This window comes from Mya arenaria, chromosome 17 (genome assembly GCF_026914265.1).
Source record: "Mya arenaria isolate MELC-2E11 chromosome 17, ASM2691426v1".
NCBI lineage: Eukaryota > Metazoa > Mollusca > Bivalvia > Myida > Myidae > Mya > Mya arenaria.
This window is the reverse complement of record NC_069138.1, coordinates 51,991,304-52,017,106: the sequence shown is the minus strand read 5'-3', so window position 1 is coordinate 52,017,106 and position 25,803 is coordinate 51,991,304. Positions and strand designations below refer to the sequence as shown.

The window sequence follows — 25,803 nt, the reverse complement described above, 5'->3', positions numbered from 1 at the left end:
AGCGAGACGCTGTTCCGTACAGAATGGACAGCCTATATTATTAGGTTTATATCTTTACCAACATGGTTGCTTGTTTGCCTCAAGTTTAAGATATGTGTAAGGCTTTGATTATTTTGCGCTTTATTTAAGAATTGAACTTTTTTTTCTGCGTTTCATTGATGTATGAAGTGTTGGAAAAATACGTCTAATTTGCTTTTACACCGAAGACACAAGTTAAGTATGTATCGAATCCGTGAGACGTACTCGTATATCTAAATATGTTCTGAATGACAAAAAAAACAAGTGTTTCTCATATTTCTGCTAAGTTATGTACTGAATATGTCCAAAACAGGATAAAAACAAAACCAGAAAACCTAGAGTTGTTCATCATTTTGACATTCTACACAATAATATTCAGAAATTTAGCATCAGCGAGGGCAAACCTCCTGACAAACCGATGTCACTTTTAGTAAAAGACCATAACTGAATTGGAAAAGCTTGTTACATTTCATACATTCTGCAATGTATCTAGAGCGATTAAATAAAAAGAAACTAAAAGTGCATCGCAGTAATTTCAAATGATTGTTCTGCTGTGTACAACTGGCTGTCAGCTATCGTGTTTACCCATTACACTCGTTATCCTTTTAAAAATCCTCGTACATAATTTTAACCTTTTTTTCTGACTGGCCGTGATAAATATAAATGCTAAATAGTTTGTACTGAACGACTTCTATTTTATAAACCGAGGTTGTTTTTGTTAATATCAAACGAAAACTTGAAAAATAACAAACGTAGTTCCGAATCAAAGTTTTGCCACGATGTCTCACAATATACGTAAGTGAAAAGATTGTACAATGACTAATTTAATCCAAGTCATGGTACTAATTTCTGTTTTATTTTTAGAAGTCGTCTTTTTTGTGTTTCTGGCACGTAACGTTTAGAGTATTACTTGTGCAATTATAATTTGCAATCAACTACTCAGGAATAAAATAAACAAATGAAGAGGGTTTGAGTGATATGGCCCACAACATTGGTGTTTATTGGTTTAGTGAAGAATTTGGACTGCGATTTGAAGATTATGCCCTTCAGAAGGTGAGTTGGTTTAATTAGCAGCAGTGATTTATATAATTGCGGATGTTATGAAAAGTGTTAAAAATAGCCTAAACTTACATCGGATCTATATTGCACAAGTAAAATGTTTAAAGGGAACCGTTCAATCATGTATCAGGTTGTTTCAAGCTGGGATGCCACAAAGTGATAATTCCGTTCACCTTTCATCCCATATACCTCTATTACTATTCTCAATACAACGCTTCATTTATACCAATTCATTGAACATTATGGTTGAGTAAGATCAGTAATCAGAACACTCCGGCCATTATCTAACAAATATTACCTCATAAAACATAAGTTTCTTTAAAAAATCATCATGGGGGCGACCATATTGAAATGGTGATTGCAGCCATTAAGGGACATACTTAATATTTTAGGAAGTAGAAGTATCAAGCTTTGTTTGTTTTTGTTTAAAGTATTTTTGAAAGCGTAATTAAGACACGAATTGAAATTTTAGTACATTGTTTACGTAATCGAATGTGTCTACTTAGTCTAGAGTAACTTGCGTAAGCCGATTTACGAGGTATATCCCGAGACTTACCGGGGATGGCCGAGTTCTTACGATTGTTGGAACAGATGAAAGGTCATTGGTATAATCTCTTCTCGTATATCAAAACACGCATATCTTTCTTTCAGATAGTTATTTAAGGAATTATTTGCGTGATTGATGTCATTATCGGGGTATAATTCTACTTGTATTTTAACCAGAACAACTGCCTTCATATCGCAGATAATCACGTTAACACGCAATTCATTACTCACACCAATAGATAATTACTCCTTTTCAGAATTGTTAAAAAAAATATTTTTTATAATTTTATTAAAGAAAACCTTACAGTTAATCTTCCTCACTGATTCTGTAAATAAAACTACAAGACCGTTACCGTAAACAGTTTATCACATGACTTCATAACAACGCGGGAATAATTTAAAAACTTCGTAGATGACACGATAAATTACTTTTTTAATGTAAAAATCAAAGTCTTACGGTAACAATGCATTTAACAAATCATAAATTAACTTAAAAACACATTGATTAATGTTTTTTGTGGCCTGCTAACATAATACAAACGATAACAAGATAAACAAATTACCATTTATTCTAATGCGCGATGATCCGTAATTCTAACATTTGTGTTTATTGGAAAATATTTGCAATTGCCGAAAAGCCCTTCATTTAATAACTCGAAGTTGAGTTGTAGATTTGTGCGTGTTATATCGTGCAACGTCAAATCACCACAAATTTTCATTCCTTTCGTTATATTCAAATTTAAATCATTATCTTAGTTCAAAGTTTTGTCTTGACTTCATTGCCGCACATGCCTCGTACATGTCCTTACTTCATTAAAACGAGGGGGCAGGGATGGTGTAGGATATTTGATTGCTACTAGGCTTATCCCGGGTCTGGTTCTTTGGCTGGATAACTTTGAGCAGCAATTATTGACTTGATAGCACCTAGGGACTAAGAAACAACTTGTATTAAATGTGAAAATAGTAATGCCCATTTAAATAGCTTGTCAGGCGGTGGCGTCCGCTAAAACCAGAATTTTAATTGTCCTTTGAAATAGTTAATTTCAGTCAATCAGTCATAATCTGCTAACTATTATATGATAACATACAGTTTCAGTGCAGAATCACGTTGTTAATACTGCTTTTATACATTCTATAAAAGAGGGCACGCGTTTTTGTTTACTAACTTTAACGTAATGCCCACCGTTATAAGATGTCAACGTCAAATACATTCACAGATCCGTCGACATTTTTAAACCTTTATTTTAACCGTGTCTTTTCAAAACACCATACTTTTTTATCCATTTGAATATATTCTGATATATTCTGATATAGTTCGTTGATGCACATTAGTTGTTTTACCAAGAGCTTAGAAGACAGATATTCTGGGAATCTCTATTGTGCAAGAATCATGCATTCTTAATAATAAAATACAGTAGTTTTTTATGTCTGCGTTTTTCCACTATCTATCATACGTGTTCTGCATTGCATACAAGGACATTAATTTGGAATACAATATAATTTTGCAAATGGAAGACAGTGATATATCTTTTTCAGACTGTCCGTCTGGTATTCTAACGCCTGTAAAATCCCTTCAGTTAAGGTTTGTGTGATATTTATCTTCGGTTTTTGTCGGTGTGTTGGCATGTGTTCAGTCAGTCTGGCCAATGCATGCTTTCATGCACCCAGCGTCATTTTCTTAAACAACATTATTTGGTTATATGTGTCAAACGTGAGAAAGTTTTATTAAATGTTGTCGCAAAACATAACATGAATAGTTAAGGGTGTTTTAGCGGCGTGTAAACGAGATTAAATCAACAATGTGTATAATATATTCACTCTTGTTTGCTGATATAATACCAACCATAACCAGAAAGTATTCTTTAATTATTTTAATGAGCAATGACATATGAGAACATATGCGAAGATGTTGCGGTCATCGGAACATATTAATTTTCTTATTTTATATATCTAAGACTTTCTGCAAGGATGGACGATCGAATACTTTAGTCAGATTTTTTTATTTTAAATATTGTTACTTAGCAATGCCACTGTACCGTTGCCTGAACAGGATGTGAATGTGTGTAGGTGGCACGGTGGCTTGGTCGGTAGAGCACTCACGCTGTTAGCGAGTGGTCTCTGGTTCGAGCCTCTTTCTGGCTGCACATTTTATACACATACTATTTTTTTTTTATTTCTAACTTAAGAGCCTTGAATATATGCATTGCGAGTTTTCTTTTTGAAAGGTAGATAACTCCATTTAATTTTTTTTTTAAATCAGCTTCAATATATTATGTATATAATATATTGCAATATTTGATTTTTATGTTATATAGAGTATGTTTAAACTAATAATTCCACAAATGTGATAATATGTGATGTCTCATAATGAAACTTACCTACCTTATGCATATTTGAACTAACATCAGTATGTAGTTTGCATTCACGAACAAAATGATGCTGATCTTCGTGGCACATTGCATAAATGGCATTTTACTGTATAAGGAATAGGTGCTGGCTTATGCCATATGTCTGTCTCATTTAATTTCATATTTGGTGGCATATGATTTCAAAACAATTGCATGCAGGTCATTGTATACGGTATATCTTTGCATTAATGTCAGTCAGCATCAAGTATCAAGGGATTGTATCTGTTATATCTTGTAGAGCACAGCCAAACTTACCCAGACGAGATGAATGTAACAGTAAGTTTTCCTAAGCGCAAATGTTTATTTCCAAAGGGCCATGCCTAGTAACCACTGTTTTTGTGTTATTTTGTAACATTATGCACATTTACAATAGTATCAGTATCACTTATTTCAACAGGGTGTTTTAAGGACTGCTTAAAAACACATTTATGGAGTATATGTCATAATAATTCATGTTTTCTAAACTCTAACAGACACTTAACATGATACACGCAACATCACACTAATTAATCTGGAATCCTTATCTTGCCCACGGGCAAACATAAAAAGTACCCATATGGAACAACTTTATTATTGACATCACGCAATTACCTCCCTTATTGAAGACCATCGTCTGTAACCACCTCTAAACCTCGTTTTCGCAAAACAGCCTACGCTCGGGGTGCGATGAATGGATCTTACATGAGCGGCCTCGAAAAATACTTTATACCAATATGTTAGTTATTCCTTAATTTCTGTTCGAGACATATCGGACAGAACACGCAGGAGTTTAAAGCTAAATCCGCGCGAGTTTCACTTATCCCTCCCCTTGCACAAAAATATTATTTTTACTGTTATTTTTAGATCCCTTTTAAAAATCGGCTCTTCTATTTATCAATCGAAACTTGTTAAGTTGGCAGCTACATGTTCAAACACCCTTAATTTGTAATGTTCTTGCTTGTTTGTAAAGTCTTGCCTGACTTAATAGACTTTTGTATAAAAAGGAATAAACCCTGTGTGTAAAATTAAATCCGTTTTATCGTTCGGTGAAGTTAGAATGTCCTCCTTATAAAACAGCATAAACCTTGCCTCGCCGCTCTAAAATGTCTTTATTCAAGGATGATAAAAGAAACGCTCTTTAAAGAAGATTTATTTCCAAGGCAATTTAGCAATTCACTCACAAAAGCATTAAAAGCAAATAACATAACTTGTCTCGTGTATAATTCCATATTTTATTATATTACATTTGTGTAATATAACTTTACATTGACGTCATTTCGCCCATTAATTGGTTTAAAACATTATGAACGACATTTTGGCGACGAATGTAGCATGTGTTTAAGAGATTCAATATTTTGCTGCCATTTAAAAACTAATAAAAGATCATATATTAACGTTTGATGTTGTACTTAAACTTCTCCCAAAACAAACTATTCTGTTTATGTACTCTTTAAGAAAAAAAAGTTCCAATAAATGCTGCTGTACCTTTTTTATAATAATATGAGAAATTGGGTGACAAAGGTCAATTATTATTTTTGAAGTTATCATACACAGGGTACAATTTCGTAATAATCATACACGTTATTGTTCGTGTCTAATTTCATTTGGCAACGAAACAAAAGCATTTCAAAATTTAAGTAAACGTAGAGGTTTGTATCAACAAACAAATATAGTTTCAAGCACATCGGTAACGCAACAATAACTTCCTCTATTAAATCACCCGGATCATCAAATAACGCACGTCATCAAACGCAGTTGCCTAGCATCATCATCACCAGACTCGGGATGCTAAAATGCAGCTAAAATATATTCACATGCAAATATACACATGGAAAATAAACCAGTCTTTATCTTGGTTCGTCACTCTTTATTTCTCATTTCATCAAGTTTCCGATAATTCATTCCTTTAAAAGACTGACCCACACTGGATCCTTTTGTGTAGGATTCTCATGTTGCTTTCCGTCATTTAAAATGGAATAATTAAATTAAACACCAAAACAACACAATGCTGGCCAGCGCACCTTCCTCATTGCGTCACAAACGATTCAAAAGACTTTACAATCTCCGAATATGCTCCTAAACATGCGCGAAAAAATCATATTTGACACAGATTATCAATAAAGTTGTCATAGTCAGACGTGGTTCAGTACGATCACATTTTGCACATTATGACTTCACGTTCACGGAAATGACCAAGGAAAGAACGAAATGAAAGAGGTTTTAAAAATCGGTGCACCAGTCAAGTTCAGGCAAAACTCGGAAAACTATGACCACCGCCGGAGTTTCGTTATCATGGCAGTATAAGAATTCTCAAAAATCGAATGATTCGAGCCATTCATTTAACTCTGTCATCGACTCGGTAAAAGATAGAATAGTTGATTTCACAGTCATTTTTTTGCTCATCGGAAGCATAACACACTCCAGAATACATAACGAGAACGCGCTAAACAAAACCAACATATAATAAACAGCTAACAATTACAAAATGCAATAATGATCTCAGAAACATTTTACTCTAGGCAATAGATAATTCTTTGGATATATTTTTTTCAGATGAGGCTACTACAAAAAGCAATGGAAAGGGGGACGAAGACCCAGTCTGTTTCGACCCCTTCAATGCCCAACTCGAGAATGACAACTACAAAGTTTGATTGGCTTTGAACACGCAAGTAAAAGTGCATTCATTTCCAAATTAAATCTAGAATGTTCGAAGTTAGTTAAGTTTTTGTATCGTTATCGAAATGCATGTTATTGTATTCAGGTTGAAATGAATTAACTTCTTTTCTTTTTAAAAAGAATACTGTGTAAAAAGTTAAATCAAAGTCTATTGCTTAGCAATAATACCTAGTAAAAGTCATAATTTATTTAAATTATTAAAGGTTGTCTTTCAATGAAATTTATCGTATTGCTAAATGTTTATTGTAAAATTTACACAGGTGCATACATATACGAGTGCATTAGCTATAATATTTTCGTTCTAAGAATCAGTATATTCCCATTTAAAATATTATTACAAAATACTTGGATAGTTCAATGCTATTGTCAGAGAGCTGAACTGTTGGAAGCTGCTAAGTTGAGCTCATTTGAAAATTCTCATTTCTTAGATTTTTGTTGAAATTTTGAACTTTGAACTTTCATTTTTTTCGAGTTTGGTTCTGTGTTGCTATGTTATTTGTTTACATAACATTCAATTTTCGTTAGGGTTGTATTTTAAAACCGAGACAATTCATATTATGGATATAACATAAAATCCAGATAATTCCTCCAGCAGGTGATTTGATAACCGTTCGACCACACACATATCCAAGGTTGTGATATCACGACGACGCAAAAAAACAACAAATGAGCGAAATCTTGAAGTCGCGAAGAAAGCAATCAAAGGAATATGACAGTTCTGGTGATGTTTATTTGTGCAAGAGGTTAAATCACAGGTTTCAGTATCCGACATGTGTTGAAAAACGTCAAATAAATGATCTTTTGCTGAATATTTAAGTTCTTTGTTGTATAAATTGACAACAAATTTAATCAAAGATACGGAAAAACGGTGCACTTGTACTGCCAATATACGTTCTCGAAGTCCTTGCATCTAGAAATCAAATCGGGGGCCGTATTCAATATACTTCTTAGTTATTTTTTAAGAAAATATCTGAGTTCACAATTTTTAACTTAGGCCACAACAAATTGATATTTCGTTCCGCGGATTTACCGCTCCTATTTTTTTGAAAATGTAAAAAAAATATTTTTATTTTTTTCTGTGCGCCCGCACCTCCATTTTGATCGTCAAGCAGATTTTTTTCAGGTAATAATTTATTAAAAGGCTAAAAATAATCAAGTATAATTTTTCTACGCTAGTTTTCGTGTTTTTGTAAAGGGAAGTTACCGATGCGTAGTGTTTTTATACTGTATATCAATCGGTTTAGCATGGGTTTCAATAAATTCAATCAAAATGGCGGCTTCCGGTATAAACAATGTGGCTCGAAGTTTGGAAATAAAATATTATTTTTGACAATAAATATATTTTGAGCATGCTTGAAGTCATTGTTGATCGTCTCATGCACTAAAGGATCATTATTTAAAGCAATCATTATGCAATAAAGCATGTGTACTGGTATCTAAGACTGGTAGCGATAATATTGCGTAATTAGTGACTCGTTTTGAATGGAAATCGGACAGGTCAACTTAACTGCAACATGAGTCATTGTTTGGTCCAAAATGTATCAAGCTCATTTTTGATCAAATATCTTTTCACAAATAGCGATATAAACACTGGTCTGGATATACCTCAACATAAGTAAGCCTAAGTTTATCACCTTATATTTTGTTTTTATTTGCAGCATAATCCGGGATTGCAATGCACTTGTCAATTGTAACCACTGCCCCGCCCACCCCTCACCCTTGTTCCAGGGGTATACCGGGGACAGCAGAGGCAATGGGCTGTGTTTTTACCTTTCAGGTGGCCCCGCAGTGCCTAGTGAATGTGGTTGTGTCTTCATATTGAAAATAGTCAGGAATGGGCCTCACATAGGTATTCGGGGTTGCAGGGCCATTTGGCAGGGATTTTACCAGCAGTGTGTCCCTGCAGGTCGGGTATTTTACTCGGGTTTTGAGAGACCTGAAGTCAAAGTCCCTGCTATTACGGACTTAGGTGGGGGGGGGGGGCATATACAATTGGCTGGTGCATAAAAACATCTAAATAACCAAAAAAAAAATTACTCTGAAAAATACCCTTGTTCTTTTTGTTTTAATAAGCACATGTCATTGCATTTCCTGTGATAATAAAAACAAAATTTAGTCTATGTTATATGGAGTCTAATGTTTGATGATGCCTGTGTAAGTGATCATTTTTTACCAATCCCAAATCAATCCTAAGTTATGTCTAAATACAGTTGCATATGATGTTAAACTGATTCAGGTAGATTTTTATAAGTCGTTTCAAACTTTTTACTAAAAGCAGGGTTATTTATTATTATGAATGATTGTCATATTAAAGTACGTTTTAATTATATAAGAAATTAGATTTATCCATATAATGTTTGTACTAAACACGGATGAATAAATAGTATGTATTCCGACATTTTCCCAGTGTCCATTAGAGGTTCAGTTCAAGATGGCATTAAAATGGGTTTAAGGGCAATTATTTTGAACAATCTTTCTTATTTATATTGAATATAAGGAAAAATATATTTTTCGCTCTTCGCTCGCTTCGGTTTTTATGAAAACTGACAATTTATTTATTTTTTTATTTTTTTCGCTCGCTCGCTCCAATTTTTTTTGGCAAAAATCCGAGGAACTAAACATTAATTTGGTGTGGCTTTATGTAAGATTTTTCCCTAAATCCTTATTTAATATACAACTTAGTGAAGAAATTTATTTGGTCAATTTATTTCTTAGTTGAAAAATTTCGTTCAAAAATGATTCTTTTTTTTTTATTTTCATGGTGTATCCCTCTCTATATATAGTAACGTTGCGCATATAAGGGTCATTAGAAATGGCGTATTGTTGTAGATTTATCATGTGTGTAATGAAAAATGTGTCAGTTAAATGTGTTATACACGTGTGAAACAGTTAAGCCGACATGGAACATTGGAAAGTGTATAATGGTTATTCGTTTTATGGATCAGTGAAAGGTTCAGTGTTGTTTTCGTTTACTTTCCACGGATTTTACAGGTGACCTTTTCGTAAGTGTTTGCCATGCCGTTCAAAATGGCCTTTAAACATTTGTAATGCTTGTGAAAACGAAATGGTAATTTAAAGTTCATAAATTTTCGAGATCAATGGCATGTCGTATTGCAAATATTCAGAACAGATTGAAGCTGTTTTTCTTCAACTGTTTCTGTTTTATTTGCACTCCGATGCAATCGACGAGTATTGAAGGAAATCCCCGGTCCGGAAAACCCTGTTTAAAAATAGAACCCGGAAGTGAACTTGCTGCAGCAGACGATTGAAAGCTGTCAAAATGGAAAAGGGTGCACAAAAACCACGACGGCCGAATTTTACCCAGCAAGATTGCCTCCTCCTTGCTCAGGTCATGGGGGAAGAACATCCTGAACTGAAGATGGCTTTCAACAGTGTTGTAAAACATCGATTTGCAAATAGTAAGGTTACACATTGCTAATCTAGTATTTAAAGTTGATCTTTTCACAAGCAACAGTTGGACTGAGGCAGGTTTCTGTACTTACCGTACTGCATTGCAGGCGCATAGCTGCTAGGGTTAATTTGGAATTATGCAGGTCGATGCATAGTGGGGTACGTGTAGGTAGGGGTGTTTAAAATCAGTGCTACACGCCTGCATTGTATTTGTTTGTTGAATTGTAAAAAATAATAATTGTTAAAACTAGGATGTAGTCCACATATGTGTTCAACAGCATCAGAAAAAGAAATGTTCGGTACTTTTTCTCAAAGAAATAATCTTGTGAATGTGTATGTCTATTCATTTACCTGTCAAGATTATTTAGAGAATTTTTCAGAATTGAATTAAAATTGAAGGCATATCCAAAAGAACATACAAAGAATTGGTTTTATTTTAAAACCTTAGCAAGCAAATGTGTATTTTGAAGGAATTACCAGTCAGACCAAGAAAACTTGCTGGAAAATGATCCAGGCCAAGTTCAATGCGTCTGGATCTGAGCAACGAGATGCAGACCACTTGGAAAAAAACTGGGACAATCTGTGCGCGCTGCACAGGTCCATCTATGCTGACCACCAAAAGTCACTGTCCATGACAGGTAAGCTGACAAAAAAAATCATAAAATAAAACCACCTGAAAAAAATTTGTTTCACTTAAATTTGAACCAGTTAACATCATCATCATGATTGAAGCATGACAACCAATGCATCAAGTACGGGGCCTAAGAACTGGTAATGTACTAGAACACGAGAAAATAGTAAATATAGTAAATAAAAAGGAAAAAGGCTAAAATTAAATAAAACAATATGGATTTCGATGTTATGCAATGTTAATATCATTAAAGTATAACGATAGATCCAACCGACATCATGATAATAAATGGAATATACGAGGCAAAAAAAATACCCGAACAAATGTGTTTTATTAAGGCTTAACAAATAAAGTTAATGGACTTCACTGGTCTTGTACTGTGTAATTTTGTTGCTGTTATCTGTTGAAAATCAACTGCATGCAAGGTATGATGTACATGCTATCATTATGCTAATTCATTGATTAAAGGGATGGGACCAGTGCCTTCAAAATACAGCCTCATCACAGAGGCTGTGATGGATGTTGTTGGCAGGAGTACTGCCTCTGTTGTTGGAGCCGCAACTATGGCTACTGACAGCACCTTCAACATGCTTATCAGGTACACCATTTAAAGAAGGATTCTTTTGAATTATGATATGCATTTAAGCTGCAATCTCACAAGCTAACCATTTGTTTGACTTCTTTTATTTTTAATTGTCACCTGTGAGATATGAAAGTCATTCATGTCAATCTCATTTGATTCTGCGACAAAAATAAGCTATGGCAAAACTGTTTAGGTACCTGTGAGAATGCAGCTTTAATATTGAAAAATAAAGACATACACGGTTTGATACCTAATATCTGCATTTCATCATTATTTCTAATTATTTGCAATTCCTTAAATATAATATGTATTTTTTATAACATAATAATATGAGATGATGCTACTTAAACTAAAATGTATTGTCTTAATGTTATAGTAATTAATATATTATAACATTCCGTCTAAAAATGTGAAAACTTTTTGCACAGTCAAGGAACAGAGGTTGTCACAGAGGTAAACCATTCCCCCACGGCCCCTTTGCCGTAAGCAAGGGACTCTCCAAGGTTTGTTTCTGCTAAGTGCAAAATTTCATTTCCCATTGTAATAATTGTACACGTTTTAAAAATAGAGAAGCAATTAAAATACATCATACTCACAGACTGTGACCCAGGCAATGTCTGTTCATTTTGTCATTTTCTGTTAGTATTTAAAGCTTGTTGTGTTATATTTCTGTGTTATAAGATATTTACTCTAAGCTACCCGTTAGAACATAATCATAACACATTTTGAATACAATTTGGTTGATGATAGGTTACATGTTTTTCATTTATAAAGGAACATGGAGAGTTTAAAAAGTTTAAAAATTTCCATTACAGTATTGAACTACCAGTGTTCGTAGTTCCAGCCCCTGCCCTGACACCATCTCAAGGCCCTGTAAAGAGGTATGTTTTACAATATATAAACAATTCTATATGGAACCATACAACATAACTATACTGATTGACAAAGTCAATGTCTGTTTCATCCATTTGTTGAAAATACAGCAAATATTGCCTCTCTTGTGTCAGCAAAGATTCATTTAAAAGTATAATATGAGGGAAACCTGACCATTTTATCTTTTTGTTATGTCCATAATTTAATGCAATTTCAGAAAGTTTGAAACATTTTTGTTTCAGTGATTAATCTTTATGAATCACCATAAAGCATATAATGAATGGCAATGAATGCATTCCTTCATTATTTTTCTGCAAAGCAGTGCTCTGATAGTGAATGAATTTTGAAATTTTTTAATTGGATGCCAAATGTGATGGTGTTTATTTATATAAGTAAAAAACTGTTTATATATTGATATGGCAAGCTGTTTTTATTTTTAAAATTTGATATTTAATATCAATCACGTACAGAAAGAACTGTTGCTGTGATTGCCACACTGAGGTGAAAAGGCTGATGGCAAAAAAACTGAAGCTACAGATCCAGTATTTGAAGTTTAAATTGAGAAGAGCTGGAGATACTACATTTGAAGAGTAGATGCCCTCCATCCTTGGCGATTCATTTCAGTGTTTTAATATATATTGTTATAAAATGTTTAAGTGACAAAATAACAATAGCATATAAAAGTTGTGTGTATTATTAGTCTTTAATAAGTATCTGTAGATTATTTTAACAAATGAGAATGCAGTGATTTCTCTTGGAATTATTTTTACCCCCTGTGCCTTGCATATTGGGGAAAAAAGTTGACTTTGGGAAAACTACAAAATCGGGCTAAAATAGCAAATATAATGATAAATTTGCTTGTTTTCACTTTTTGCATTTATCAAATTGGAAAAAAATTATTTATTTTTTTTGGTGGTGGTAGGGGGGGGGGGCGGGAAATGGACTTTTTTGTAAGGGGAAATGGCCTTTGGAAGGCAGTAAATTGCACCAAAATAAATCACTGGGAATGACCTTGTCCAACCATGCAGGTCATTCTATTCAACAAGCTTTAAAGCATAAACATTAAATGGTAATTCCTTGTAATACCTTTTGAATTTTAAAGGCATAATAGAAGATATTAATTGAACATGAAGTTTTCTACTTAGATGAACACATATATTGAATACAAACACAAAATACCAAATGCAACTGTTTCATTTCATAAATGTCACAATGGGATTCCAAATGGAAATTAGGCATGAGTGCAAATGCACTTGCTTCTCATACGTATAAATATGGAGATACAAGTCTATATTGCATTTCTACTACATTCAAAAAAAATGATTGGGCTACAAATTCCCTGTAACGCAACCCTTCTTGGGGCCCTGCATATACGCCCTGGTTCATCCCTTGACCTGCTGCATTCGGTAAAATGTCAAGCAATGGAATGTTGCGCCGCTTACAAATGTTGTGCAAAACAGCACATGCAATGATAACCCTGCAATGGAAAAAAAACTTATACTTTATTTTATATCTTTATTTTATATGTAATTCAATACTCACAGTAATGTGTGTAATTGATATCTTCTATCTGTATAATTGTACACCCACAAAACACATTTGTGAAAGCTCTAGTGTTGATTGTGTAAACATATGATATGTAAAAGGTCTTTTTTAAAAATCTCACAGTTGTAATCTATCAAATGGTTAGAAATTCTTACTGTTAGGTTTTCTTTAAAGGGAATATGTACAAATTCAGAAAGTTACTGTTGACTTTCTCTTAAGAAAAGCCAGCCAGCAGTAGGATTCAAAGATGTGTTAGTGCATTTAGAATACTGAAATGAAGATTTATTATATGCTCATATTCCTTCTGTGAAGCCCTGTGTGATCAGTGTCAATGTTTGTACATAAAAACTTATTTGAACTGTTTTTACGTGTAATAACTAAGACACTGACAGTTTAATACCTTCAACTATATTTTAATCAATTTCTCTGACAGTGGTTTAAATCAAACTGGTACCTTTTTCTCCATTTTAAAAAAAAAATGTACAGTATAGATATAGACAGTAAAACATTCAAACTTCCAATTGGCAATTTTGTAAGAAAAGGTTTCAGATGCCAGAACCTGAAACTGTCCCTTAAACCCTACGACTAAATTAACTTACCTGCACGCCTTTTCTGGTTTTAATCGTATTTCCCCGTTCAGGATTCCCCACCTCCTTTTCAGTTGGCCAATGCCGCCTTCCACTCTTGAACGGGTTGTTTTATGGGCGCTGTAAAACAGTTTAAACTGTGAAGATAATGAAGCTTTAGTTTGAATTTATAACGACTGTTTACTGTTGCAACTATTCCAGATTCGTGTTTAATGATTAACAACTAAGCAAAGAAAGTAATAGTTCATTAATTCATATTAATGTTACTTAATGATGAACATATTTACCTGTTGTAGCGGGTTTGGGCTCCTGGTTGTGGATTTACATAAGGTGTTAGTAGCCACTTTTTGCATGGGTATCCACTATCACCCAGTAGGTAACTGTGGTCACCAGGTACAAGCCCTCCTAGAAACAAAGCATGGAGTCCGCTTTCCCTAAGCATTCTGCTGTCAGGGGTTGCACGAGGCCATCTTGCAACAATATCTATGATATTGTCCCGGCCATCAAAGACTATCTGTAAATATTTCAGGATTAACTGAATATCTTTCAGCACAACCTTTCACTTTCTTCATCTCTTAATAGACAGTGTGTCCTTAACTTGCAAAATATAATAATTTACATTGTTGAAATGTTAGCAAAGATGCAATCTTGCACTTGAAATTGTCACACATTGCATTAAGAAGTTGTCACTATGTCAAGTATGGAAAATTGCTCATACCTTTCATTTTAATTTCCATGAATCTAAATGTCTGCCTTGATAAACTATTGAACCAATATAAAACGTGCTCACAGGGTGTCAAGAAAAATACCATAATGTTATAGATTGTTTATCCTAGAAATTCTGTGAGCAATAAAGAGGCCATATGTATGCAAAAAATCTCATGAGACTTGGTAAGCATGTTGTCATTAGCAGAACTAAATATGTAGTTAAAGTTTCATTTCAGATAGGCATAGAAGTCTATCGCTATCCGAATCCAGCAAGATATCTCAATTCAACAAGATTGTTTTAATGATATTATTTATGTTATTCGTGTCACTGAGGTTTATTATACAATTGTTGTTTTTCCTATGTTTGGCATAAACAAGCCGTAAACTTATATGTTGTTGTTAACCATACCTGCGTGTTGATCGAATGGTAACCCATTCTGTTCACATACGCTGGCTCATCCTGTAATGGGGCCTTGATTTGCACATGTGTCCCATCAATGACTCCAATAACATTAGGAAATCCTGCTATACCATAAAAATCTGATTTGGTATCATGAAGTGTCTGTGGTGTCAATGGAAATTTCAAATATTGCCTGCTCAACTGTGGATTATGCCAGCGCATCAATAACTTGGCGTACTGCTCTTGAGACAGACGGTTGAGATACATAATGGATATCTCCATCATTCAGTTGAATACCCCCAGTGGCAAGATAGCGCAGTGTTATCAGAATCTTTTCTGTAACAGTCATGCTCCTGTTCCTAGTTGCTATAAACTGATTCAACTCTGCTTCTAAAAACTCTATCCCCTCTCTGTCCAGACGGTATCTCTCTAGCAACTGTCTACCATTATAGATATCCAACACATTTGGTTGATGATTGTTTGCAGCCATTCTGAAAGCACATAATATTATGATTTTCCAGCAAAACAATCGCCACATCAAATTGGCTATGAGATAACATTTTAAAAGCATGTACAAACCGTCCTAACTTGATCAATGACAGTTAAATAGCTAGTAAACAAGAAATAATTTTGATTGCATTTGTCACCGTGTGACTTTCTATTACAAATTCTGTTAGAAAATATATTTTTATTTTTATTTGGTAACATCTTATTCTTCTATACCATAATCATAAACCTTACTCTTTGAGACTTTGACACTTCTCAATTATCACAAACCTTAATCTAATTGTAAATTTTACTTTTTGACTATAATTGTTTGCGAGTGACACTTCCTCAAATCTTCATTATCTTTTTATCACATAAGTTTTTGATGTAATTAAAACAAGATTCAAATTTATGCATCTTTATAGACTATATACCAAATTTCAAGAATGTATTGTAATTTACAATTGCCAAATTTTTCATTTCAAAATTGAACTATTTTTCGGTGCACAGGGGACACATTGAAAGCCAATAAAATATGCATTTATATTCACTTTCATGTTAATAAAAATATTATGTGTGATCAACATAAGACATTTATTTATACATGTTAGAGTGTATTCCTCAAATATTCTTCAGTATCACATTTTTCACAACAATTTCCTCAATATTCAACAGCATGTAATGATGCAAATGGAAAATAATGGCTAAGAGAACAACTTACAGCAAACAGTCACATATATAACATTTATTACTTCAAATTGAGTCCAAAAAAAAAGAAATATATCATCAATTGTAATGGAAAGTACTAGATTTTATACATGTTTAGTACTTTGTTATGTAATGGAAAGGGTGCACAGGGGACAAATCATAATGCAAGTAATATTTTTTAAATATGTAATTATTTTTGTAACTTAACTTTTCCTGGTAAACATTTTTACAATAAGAGGAACTGAACTTTCAGTAAAGCTTGAAACAATACTGTAAATGTTTGCAAGATTACATTAGAGCCTACAAAACTAAATTTCTGATCAATGGAATAAAGTATGTATAAAAAACAATACCAAAATACTATATCATTCAGTTTCAAAAAATAAAACACATTTGAATAAAGGTCTTCATGTAAAACATCACACTTTTTTGGGTGCACAGGAGACAAATTTAGCAACATAATAATATTCTTACACAACTCTTTTGCTGATTGAGCCATCCATTTGAAACTCAACAATTTTCTTAACAAGATTGATAGGCCCATAATGTGCCTGAAAACACTTCGCAAAAGTGAAAGGAATAAAAGTTAGGAGAGATAAAAGAAAAAGCCTCATTATTTTGAAAAGCACCCTTATTGTGACTATATAAACTTGTGTGGAATTAATAAAGAACCAACTTTTAACATCTAAATTGGACTGGAGTTGTTAATCAAATTCAAAGATTAAACGTGATCTGAATTTAAACGGCGACTCGCAGTTGTGCCAGCTAATTCCCTAAATTAATGGCAAACTGCACGTGCCCCTTAGACAGTGTGGCTCGGGCTCGGTGACCACCCAACTATACCGGAGTGTATATACTGGCCCGTTCCCGACGCTGCACGACTTAACCGTGATGCGTGGTCCCACATAACCTCATGCTTTCCACACATCAATTTGTATTTAGTGTTTGTGGTCAAGTCAGTAACTGTCACAACAACTGGAGTTCAGAAATAAGTACGATCACCGGCTATGTTCTGATTGGATGAACTTTACATTTGCAATAACGATTAATATTCAAACTATATTGCTAAAATTAGCCACATTGATTATCATACACATATTTTTAGATGCATTTCGAATGCACCAATACATAAAAAGGTGTTAAACAGCTAAATTTACTTTTGTAAAATTCAATATGATGTTAAAATAAATATTAAATGCTGATTGTCAATCATCAAAGTGAGTAAAACATGAATAATAAATAAATATCAATAAATACTATTATGACTTGTACGAAACAACATACGAAAGTAGCACTCATATAGTCATCTTTCTTTTGATATTTATTTATGCATTAAAATAACAAATCCATATAAGCATAACATTTTGAAGAAAAAAAAAATGTTTTTCAATTATTTCAACAGTACTGACATACATTAAAAGACAAACAACGTTTGTTTACATTTAATTTCTACAGATATAGATCTACAACAGAGTCTAAATGTATTTAATCAAATTGAAATAAACACAGGATGTTTAAAAGGGGGTTCAAAATAGTGTCATCATTATCCAACTGAATTCCATATAACTATTTGCCTTCAGCAAGAAACATGTTCAATTTAGAGATGCAAATTAATATGCTTTGACATTGTTATGTACAAATTCATCCATTGAATATATCTTACAGATGAAGCAATCAAACTAACATTAACATCAATCATGTTCAATTTCTTTTAGCACTTTTTATAGTTTTCTTCAAAATCCTTCACTTTGTAATGACAAAATATTTTTTGTACAATATATATATATATATATATATATATATATATATATATATATATATATATATATATATATATATATATCAATTTTCCTCATTTGTGTTGATCATCAGAAAGTTGCATGATTTCCGACATATGTGAAGCAGCTTTGGCTCTGTATCTGGTAGTAAACACCAACTCATAAGGTATTCAGGATGCTGAAGTAAGAAAATATTAAATTCAGTATTCAATTTCATTTGTATTATAGAGAAAAACTTTAGGTCTCCGATGTACAAACAAACTGTGTTTTTCTTAACATAGCAGTTATGTTGAATTTGGAGGCTAGGTATTGTGACCCCATACACTTTTGATCTAATTTGGAAGGGTTTTGTGATTATTTTAACAAATTAATTTATATCAAATTTAGGTCAGAGACATCCATGATAACATACTGTATAGATGGAGCAGTTTGAAGACATGTTGATACAAAAGAAATGAACACTGAGGCTTCCATAATCACAAATTGCATATATACATTCTACTACCAACTAATGGAACACTGCCGTAGTAACTTTTCAATATGTTATCTGCAACAAAATAAACCCTCTTGTTCCACGTATTTGTTATGAATATGTACCCCGTACATTCGCTTTTCCAGTAGAACACAAGTTATTTCATTTATTATTTTATGATTTTCCTCTCTCTTATCTTCAAAGGCTTATGATTCAAACGATCAACATACTGTCAAAATGGCCTTCTGCATCTGAAAAATCTTGATGAATACTGAAGTAATGATAATACCAAATTGCTGTTTAGAATGATTTTAGGTTTCAACAGCTTATTTCAAATCGACTTTTTTTTTTAAAGTAAATACGTCGCAGTTTGAAATTGTTTTACCATTTTAACATATTGTCAGAGTAAAATATAAATTATAGTTCCTATAAGTCCTTTCAGACATTGTTGTCAATTTTGGAAAGTTTAAGAATCTTATTGATAATAAACAGTAATATAAATTATGTGGTTTTGTAATATCCATTTCAATGATAAATTGTTTACTTTTAAAACACAATCGCTACTCATAATTCCATGTGACATACCAAATAGTCTCAATGTTAACCTATAGTTTTTATTAAAGCCAAACAAACAACAAACAAGAGACACAACTTTACAATATTTATGCGAAAATCAAGACAAGACAACAAACAAAACACAGCCGTCGGTAGCAAATGTTGGTGTTAACTATCCTAACAAACTAAACGATCAAAGATTAGGTAACTCATTTCATCAGAACCTTTGCATAAAACAGTCGGATCTTTATGTTTGTTCCTCTACAGCAATCAATAATTCCCTTTATATGAACACCTATAGTTTAGCTGCGTTACGAAGATGTTACTTTGACATGAAAAGCGGTATCATCAACATATTAACTGTATCTACCAAAGTTATATTAATCTCCATTAGCGTGGGAGATCTAATTTCAAAACATGTCATATTTTGGCAATTCGAGGAAATAATAACTCATTGCTGACACAATGATATAGATAATAGCTTGTGTTCTCCAGAAACCATTGGTGTGTCGCCTACGAAGCATGGCAGACACATTATCTGAGATTACTTTGCGATGTGTTGTTATTTGCTTCAGTGGACTTGCAATTTTGTTTTGAATAAATGTTTTTTGTTTGGCGTGTTGTTTACTCTTTAAACGTGGTAACCACGTGTGCCAAATGATTGCTTCTATTGACTCTGGAGTCAGGGCGTCAAATTTGGAGGTCATAGTTACTTTACTATATAAATTTGGATGGGCGCGTTCGACAGGCGACACATCTGCTTTGCTTAAAATATATTTACACATATATATTCAAGAAACAATTAAAATTCTTATTAATATATTTCAATTTGTTAACAAATATTTATTTTTTAAGTACGGCATATCAGTTTAAGTTGGCATTGGAAAAAACACGTTTAATTGGCAAACGTTCATGACATGTTCAAACAATACATTTTGTTAGACATTCCTAATCCACTTCGTATGGAATAAGACCCTTAAATGGTTAAATGGTTTATGATTTCAGTAGATGTAACATAATTGATTATTATAAACAAATAACATTCCATGTTAAATATTTGCCACTTGAAACATTCATTCTGAATATATCCACCAAAAAATAATGACACTTGTCATCCATTGTATCATATGCTAGTTTGCTAGTTTGCTAACAGATGTCTAATGAGACAACACTACGTCTAGATGTCCCACATATTGCAATATTGTGCAGATGAGAGAAAAACTAGTATGAACGTTGACACAGTTCCTATCAGAAATGATAGTTTAAAGAACACCAAACTTAATTCTGCTTTAAGTAAGATTCAGTAAAGAAGCATAATAAGCTTGAATCATTCGTAACGAACAAACATGTCAGCTTTCGCATTGCTGATCGTTTGTAACAGCGATTTGAGTGAAGTCGGAATGCTGACATACTTAAAAGGCAAGGTAAGCTTTTATTGGAAGACATTTGTTTGAATGGTGAAAATTAATCCCTCTAAGGTTAGTTTAGAAGCATACTTAGTCATCGATTGTGAAGAAAGCCACACTATGTTCTTTTTACATCCCGGCCAAAAATTACAAGGCTCCAAAAATGACGTCTCGAAAGTTAATTCTCTAGCCTTTCGATGTTTCATAGCACCGTACCATGGGAATTAATGTTGTTATTCAGCCTGTGGTAATTTCCCCGCTTTTCGTTAGGTACATGTTTTATGATATTGTCATTCGTTTTTCATCGTTTACTTACTGTTTTTTCCACGAATTTAAGAAATTCTAGCAGAGAATAGCTCTTCACCCTTTATTCATCAAGTCTGTTTTAAATGTTTTGAATTCAAATTTCAAACTCACTAGAAAGATATAAAATTTAACCAGAGATAAAAATCGCGACTGTTTTTACCTGATGATATTTTATCATTATCACAGAAAAAACATCTTGCTGAATGTACATGTAACTTGTTGCTTAAGTTTTTCAGTCTGCAGATTATATAAGTATTTGCAAAATATACGGAAGATTCAATAAAGTGCAGTTTCTCTGGAGTAAGATACGAATTACATTAAAAGTACATTAAATCATGGAAATAATCACAGGTGTGTTATAAAAACAATATAACTATAGAACGATTTTCTGACGACCTGTAAGAGTAGGTACAAATTCGGTTCATGTATATATGTATTCATAATACCGCGCAGACGTCGAGACGGATGCATGTGTATATCAGGACGTTCATAATAGCCTCTATTTACCGGCTGTTTTGTCTTTTAAACATTTCATATACGACGGTCAAGGCATGTTTTTATCTGTCAATTTTATTTCCATTTCGAGGCAGACGAGCAATATTTAAATAAAACACTTTTCAACGGAGTGAAGAAAGTAAACATTTTCGTAGTATTTGTTTTGAAATTTGAGTAAATGCACAATCAAATGAATTTCTCAATGTATCATAGTATTCCATATCTTAATATTTATGACTCTCCAATATTGATACATCCCTGGAAATTTGGTGCAAAAAGTCAAAACATAACAATCCACTGCATAATTATATCCTCGTGCATATTCATTACTTAACACAAAACAGTTCTTATTTAACAACATATAAGCATTAACGACGCCTGGAATGCGTAGAGTTGCGGTTTATTGACCATGAACTAAGTTATATATGTGAGGGAAACCATTTGATTTCATCAGAATTAAATTGGTACGAAATTATAGCCTGTGAAAGGTCGCATTGTTTCTACCCTTAAGGGGTCACAGACGCAATTCGACCTTTTGTTAGGCATGCAGTTTAACGTCATACATCTGCGTAAGATAGATATTTTAGGATTCAATAAGTCCAATTGAGACAAAGTTCTTGTCATGCACAATTACTTATACCACTTTTAATTGAATAAGTTAATGTATAACCTCTTAACCAGGATCCTGGGGCTCAAACGATCAACTTCAAAACGTTAGCTTAGGTATACCACATAAACAGATGTCTTTTATTGACATTCTCGTGTTTACCATTGATTATTACGTTCAGTAGAGGTAAATATACGGCTCTGGTGTGCCCTTTGTCCATTATGGAACACCTGACTGGTAATACCCCATCGAATCTAGCCCGAGGGACAGTACGAATCGGATGTGTCATCATAGACACTGGTGCCGTTTTGTAACCATTTTTTATTGCTTATGGCAAGAAAAAAAGTAATATATAGCTGGGATTTAAATTACCTATCTTATGATAACAACATGTATTTCAAGGGAGATCATTGCGTAGAAGCTTGAATATATCCATGGAAACAGTTATACCGAGACTTATTATGTTGATTATTGAGTTATTAATCTTGTCGCTATGTATTACTTGAATGATGAACAAATGTCAATTTATTTTTGTTAAGGCTATTGTCGTTGTTGTTTTTTTAAATTATAAACGCACTTTGTTATTTCATTGGAGAAACCATAAAAAAATTGTTTTGCGCAAAGTATGTGCACTTTCACAATAGAGCAATGTTTCAACACTTGTAAGTTTTACACTTAAGATGTCGTTAATTCAATTGAGAGAGCGACTATTGGAATAGGTGTTCAGAACGCCCAAACATTTAATATATATATATATCCGACAACAATAGGTAAATAAGGCTATTAATATGCGACTTCACCATTAACGTTACGCAGATATGAACTAAGAAGGCGATGAAGACACTTGACGAGTCATACACATATAAATACATTAGCGAAGAACGATGCTTTGCAGGGGAAAATACACTAGGATCTCGGTGTATTGTTTTGATCAAAGTCTATATCTTTCTGGTTGTTCCACAAAAGACACCAGCTTGCTTCTTATCGTTGTGTTTAAAAAGAAAGTAAAAAACAAAACAGACATGTTCAATGCCATACGATTTCAGGAACGTTAATGCCTTTCTTTGAAGAACTCTTCTTCCTGTCGTTTGTAAATTGGAAAAATCATTTTAACATTCTAACAAATACTGCAATGTATTAAATTTCAATTCATTAACAACCATCTTGCTATAAAGTCAAATTGTATCAATACCATGAATAGAGTTTATTAATTCAGGTGATGTTGAGTTAGTATCTAAACTAAAAGAAAGGCAAATTAACACTTCATTCTAGCGCTTTTTTATGATTTTAAACTTTGCAAGATCGATCATATAATGTCTTTTTTTCTTGCGCCGCCATAGTGGCTATCGGTTGGGGAGATAAAGATATCTTGTACGACAAGTCCCGTGGGTCCATCATATTGATGAACGTTCTCATTCAATTAACATACAAAGATTCATTTACAAACCTCCTGTACAATACCGCCAATAAGTGACAGAAAATTCCCTGAGTTAAGAAAATAAATTACACCCAAAGGAGATCTGAGGTTTATCATGGCAGGGAGGGTTGTCAACTTGTTGCTTTCTTTTTCTCAACCGTAACTGTAGCAGACATTGTTAAATCTCCTTCTTGACTTGGCACATAATAATTTCCTCACATTTATGTTTAGGCAGTTGGGTATATCGGCATATTTTTATCTGTTACGAGTTTAAGTGATTGGCAAAAAGCATAATTCCTTATTGGTAGTTTTAAAAAGTTTTATACAGGCTTAGCAAAGAATCATCGGTTGAAAATTTGAAACACATGTTTACATGTTCTCCCATTTTTTCTCTCCAAATTGCAATCCATGAACTTTATTTGCCAGAGTATATGCATTGCGTTTGTAAAGTCTATCAGAATATGCCAAAAGCTGTATTCCATGTCCGGATAATGAACGGTTAAAGAGCTGTTGTATAATGCACAGTCTAAGTATTGTTTAATTATTATAGAGGCCATTTTTAGAAACACGAGAATATCTATGATTGGAAGTCATAATTTTAGAATGACGTTTATGGTACGGCGGATGAGAAAGTTGAATCATCTCTTCCACTTGGCACACAGTTTCATACTCGACAGTTTGATTAATAAAGCGAGATGCTGTATCGTACATAATGGATAGCCTATCTATCTAAGTTCATATCTTTAATAAAATGACCTATTGCTTGTCTCGAGTTGAGTGTATGTGTAAGGCTTTGATTATTTTGCGTTTTATTCAGTTCATAAAAATATTATAATTTTTGTTTTCTGTGTTTTTATTCCATTATTAATTAAGCCATTCATGAATGAAATACTCTCAAAACATCCATCCACTTTAATAGTCAAATTCGAAGGCATAATAAATATGCGGAGACAGCACGCCCCTCTCCTAATTCCTAAGTAACGAATCCCTAAGATATACATCTAAATATTTTCTGAATGACAGGACAACCTAGCATAACTCGTATATTCTGCTTGAATATGTGCAGAAAATGTCCAAAACAGGATACAAACAACGAACCAGAAAACCTAGACTTGTCCATCAATTAAACATTCAACACAATACTTTTCAGATATTCAGCTCCAGCGAAGGCAAATTTCCTGACAAACCTGTCACATTCAGTAAAAGTCTATACATTGATTGTAAAAGTTTGTTACATTTCAGACATTAGACACAGAAAAATCATGAGAAGGACAATTAAATGATACAATCTGATTCAGAATTAAAGATAACAACAAATACATTTCAACAACATAATTGTTTTAAACATGTTTATCCAGGTATGTGTTGGCATTATGTAGACGATCCAGCATTTTATTGCGACTAAATTAAAAACTAAAAATGCAAAGCAGTCATTTCAACACTTGTTCTACTGTGAACAACTGGCTGTCGTGTTAACCGATTACACTCGTTGTCTTGTAAAAAATCTCGTGCATAATTTTAACCTGTTTTGTCTGGCCGTTATAAACTAAAAATGTTATTTATTTTGTACAGTACGACTTTTTTATATTTTCTATTTTATAAACCAAGTTCGTTTTTGTTAATATCATACAAACAGTTGTTAAATAACACACGTAGTTCCGAATCAGAGTATTTCAATTTATTACTGTAGATGTAAGTTTGGAAGATTGTAGAATGCTATACAATTTCAAAGATTAATGAGATTAACTATTACTATTCTGAACACAACTCTTCACTTCGTAATTAATACCAATTTATGTATAATTATTGTTGAGTTAGATCAGTAATCAGAACATCTCGACTATTATCCAACAACTACGATCTCGGATATAATAAGGATAAGAAGTCCATCATGGCGGCGACCATTTTGAAAAAGTGTTTGAACCGTCAAGGGACATATTTAACGTTTTACGTAGGAGAAGTATGAAACAGTGTTTTGTTTCTTTTGAATCTTACTTTAAAATTCTCTTACGCGTAATCAAGACACGAATCAAAATCATTCAGTTCAGTAAATTGTTAACGGCGGCTTTATCACAGTTCCGTATATCTTGAAGCCAATTCAAGAGGTCTATCCGAAGATTGCCGGAGATGGCCGAGTTGTTACGATTGT

General features: G+C 33.2%; 1 protein-coding gene across 1 annotated transcript; it reads right to left on the bottom strand.

Moving 5' to 3' along the window:
• Window positions 1-13,444: 13,444 nt before the first annotated feature.
• LOC128223609 (putative nuclease HARBI1) lies at window positions 13,445-15,914 on the bottom strand. The gene is made up of 5 exons (XM_052932883.1): window positions 15,740-15,914; window positions 15,434-15,546; window positions 14,604-14,830; window positions 14,329-14,436; window positions 13,445-13,661 (listed from the first exon to the last, which is right to left on the bottom strand). Exons 1-5 carry the CDS (start codon window positions 15,912-15,914, stop codon window positions 13,445-13,447), a joined length of 840 nt encoding a protein of 279 aa, XP_052788843.1.
• Between the last annotated feature and the right edge of the window lie 9,889 nt (window positions 15,915-25,803).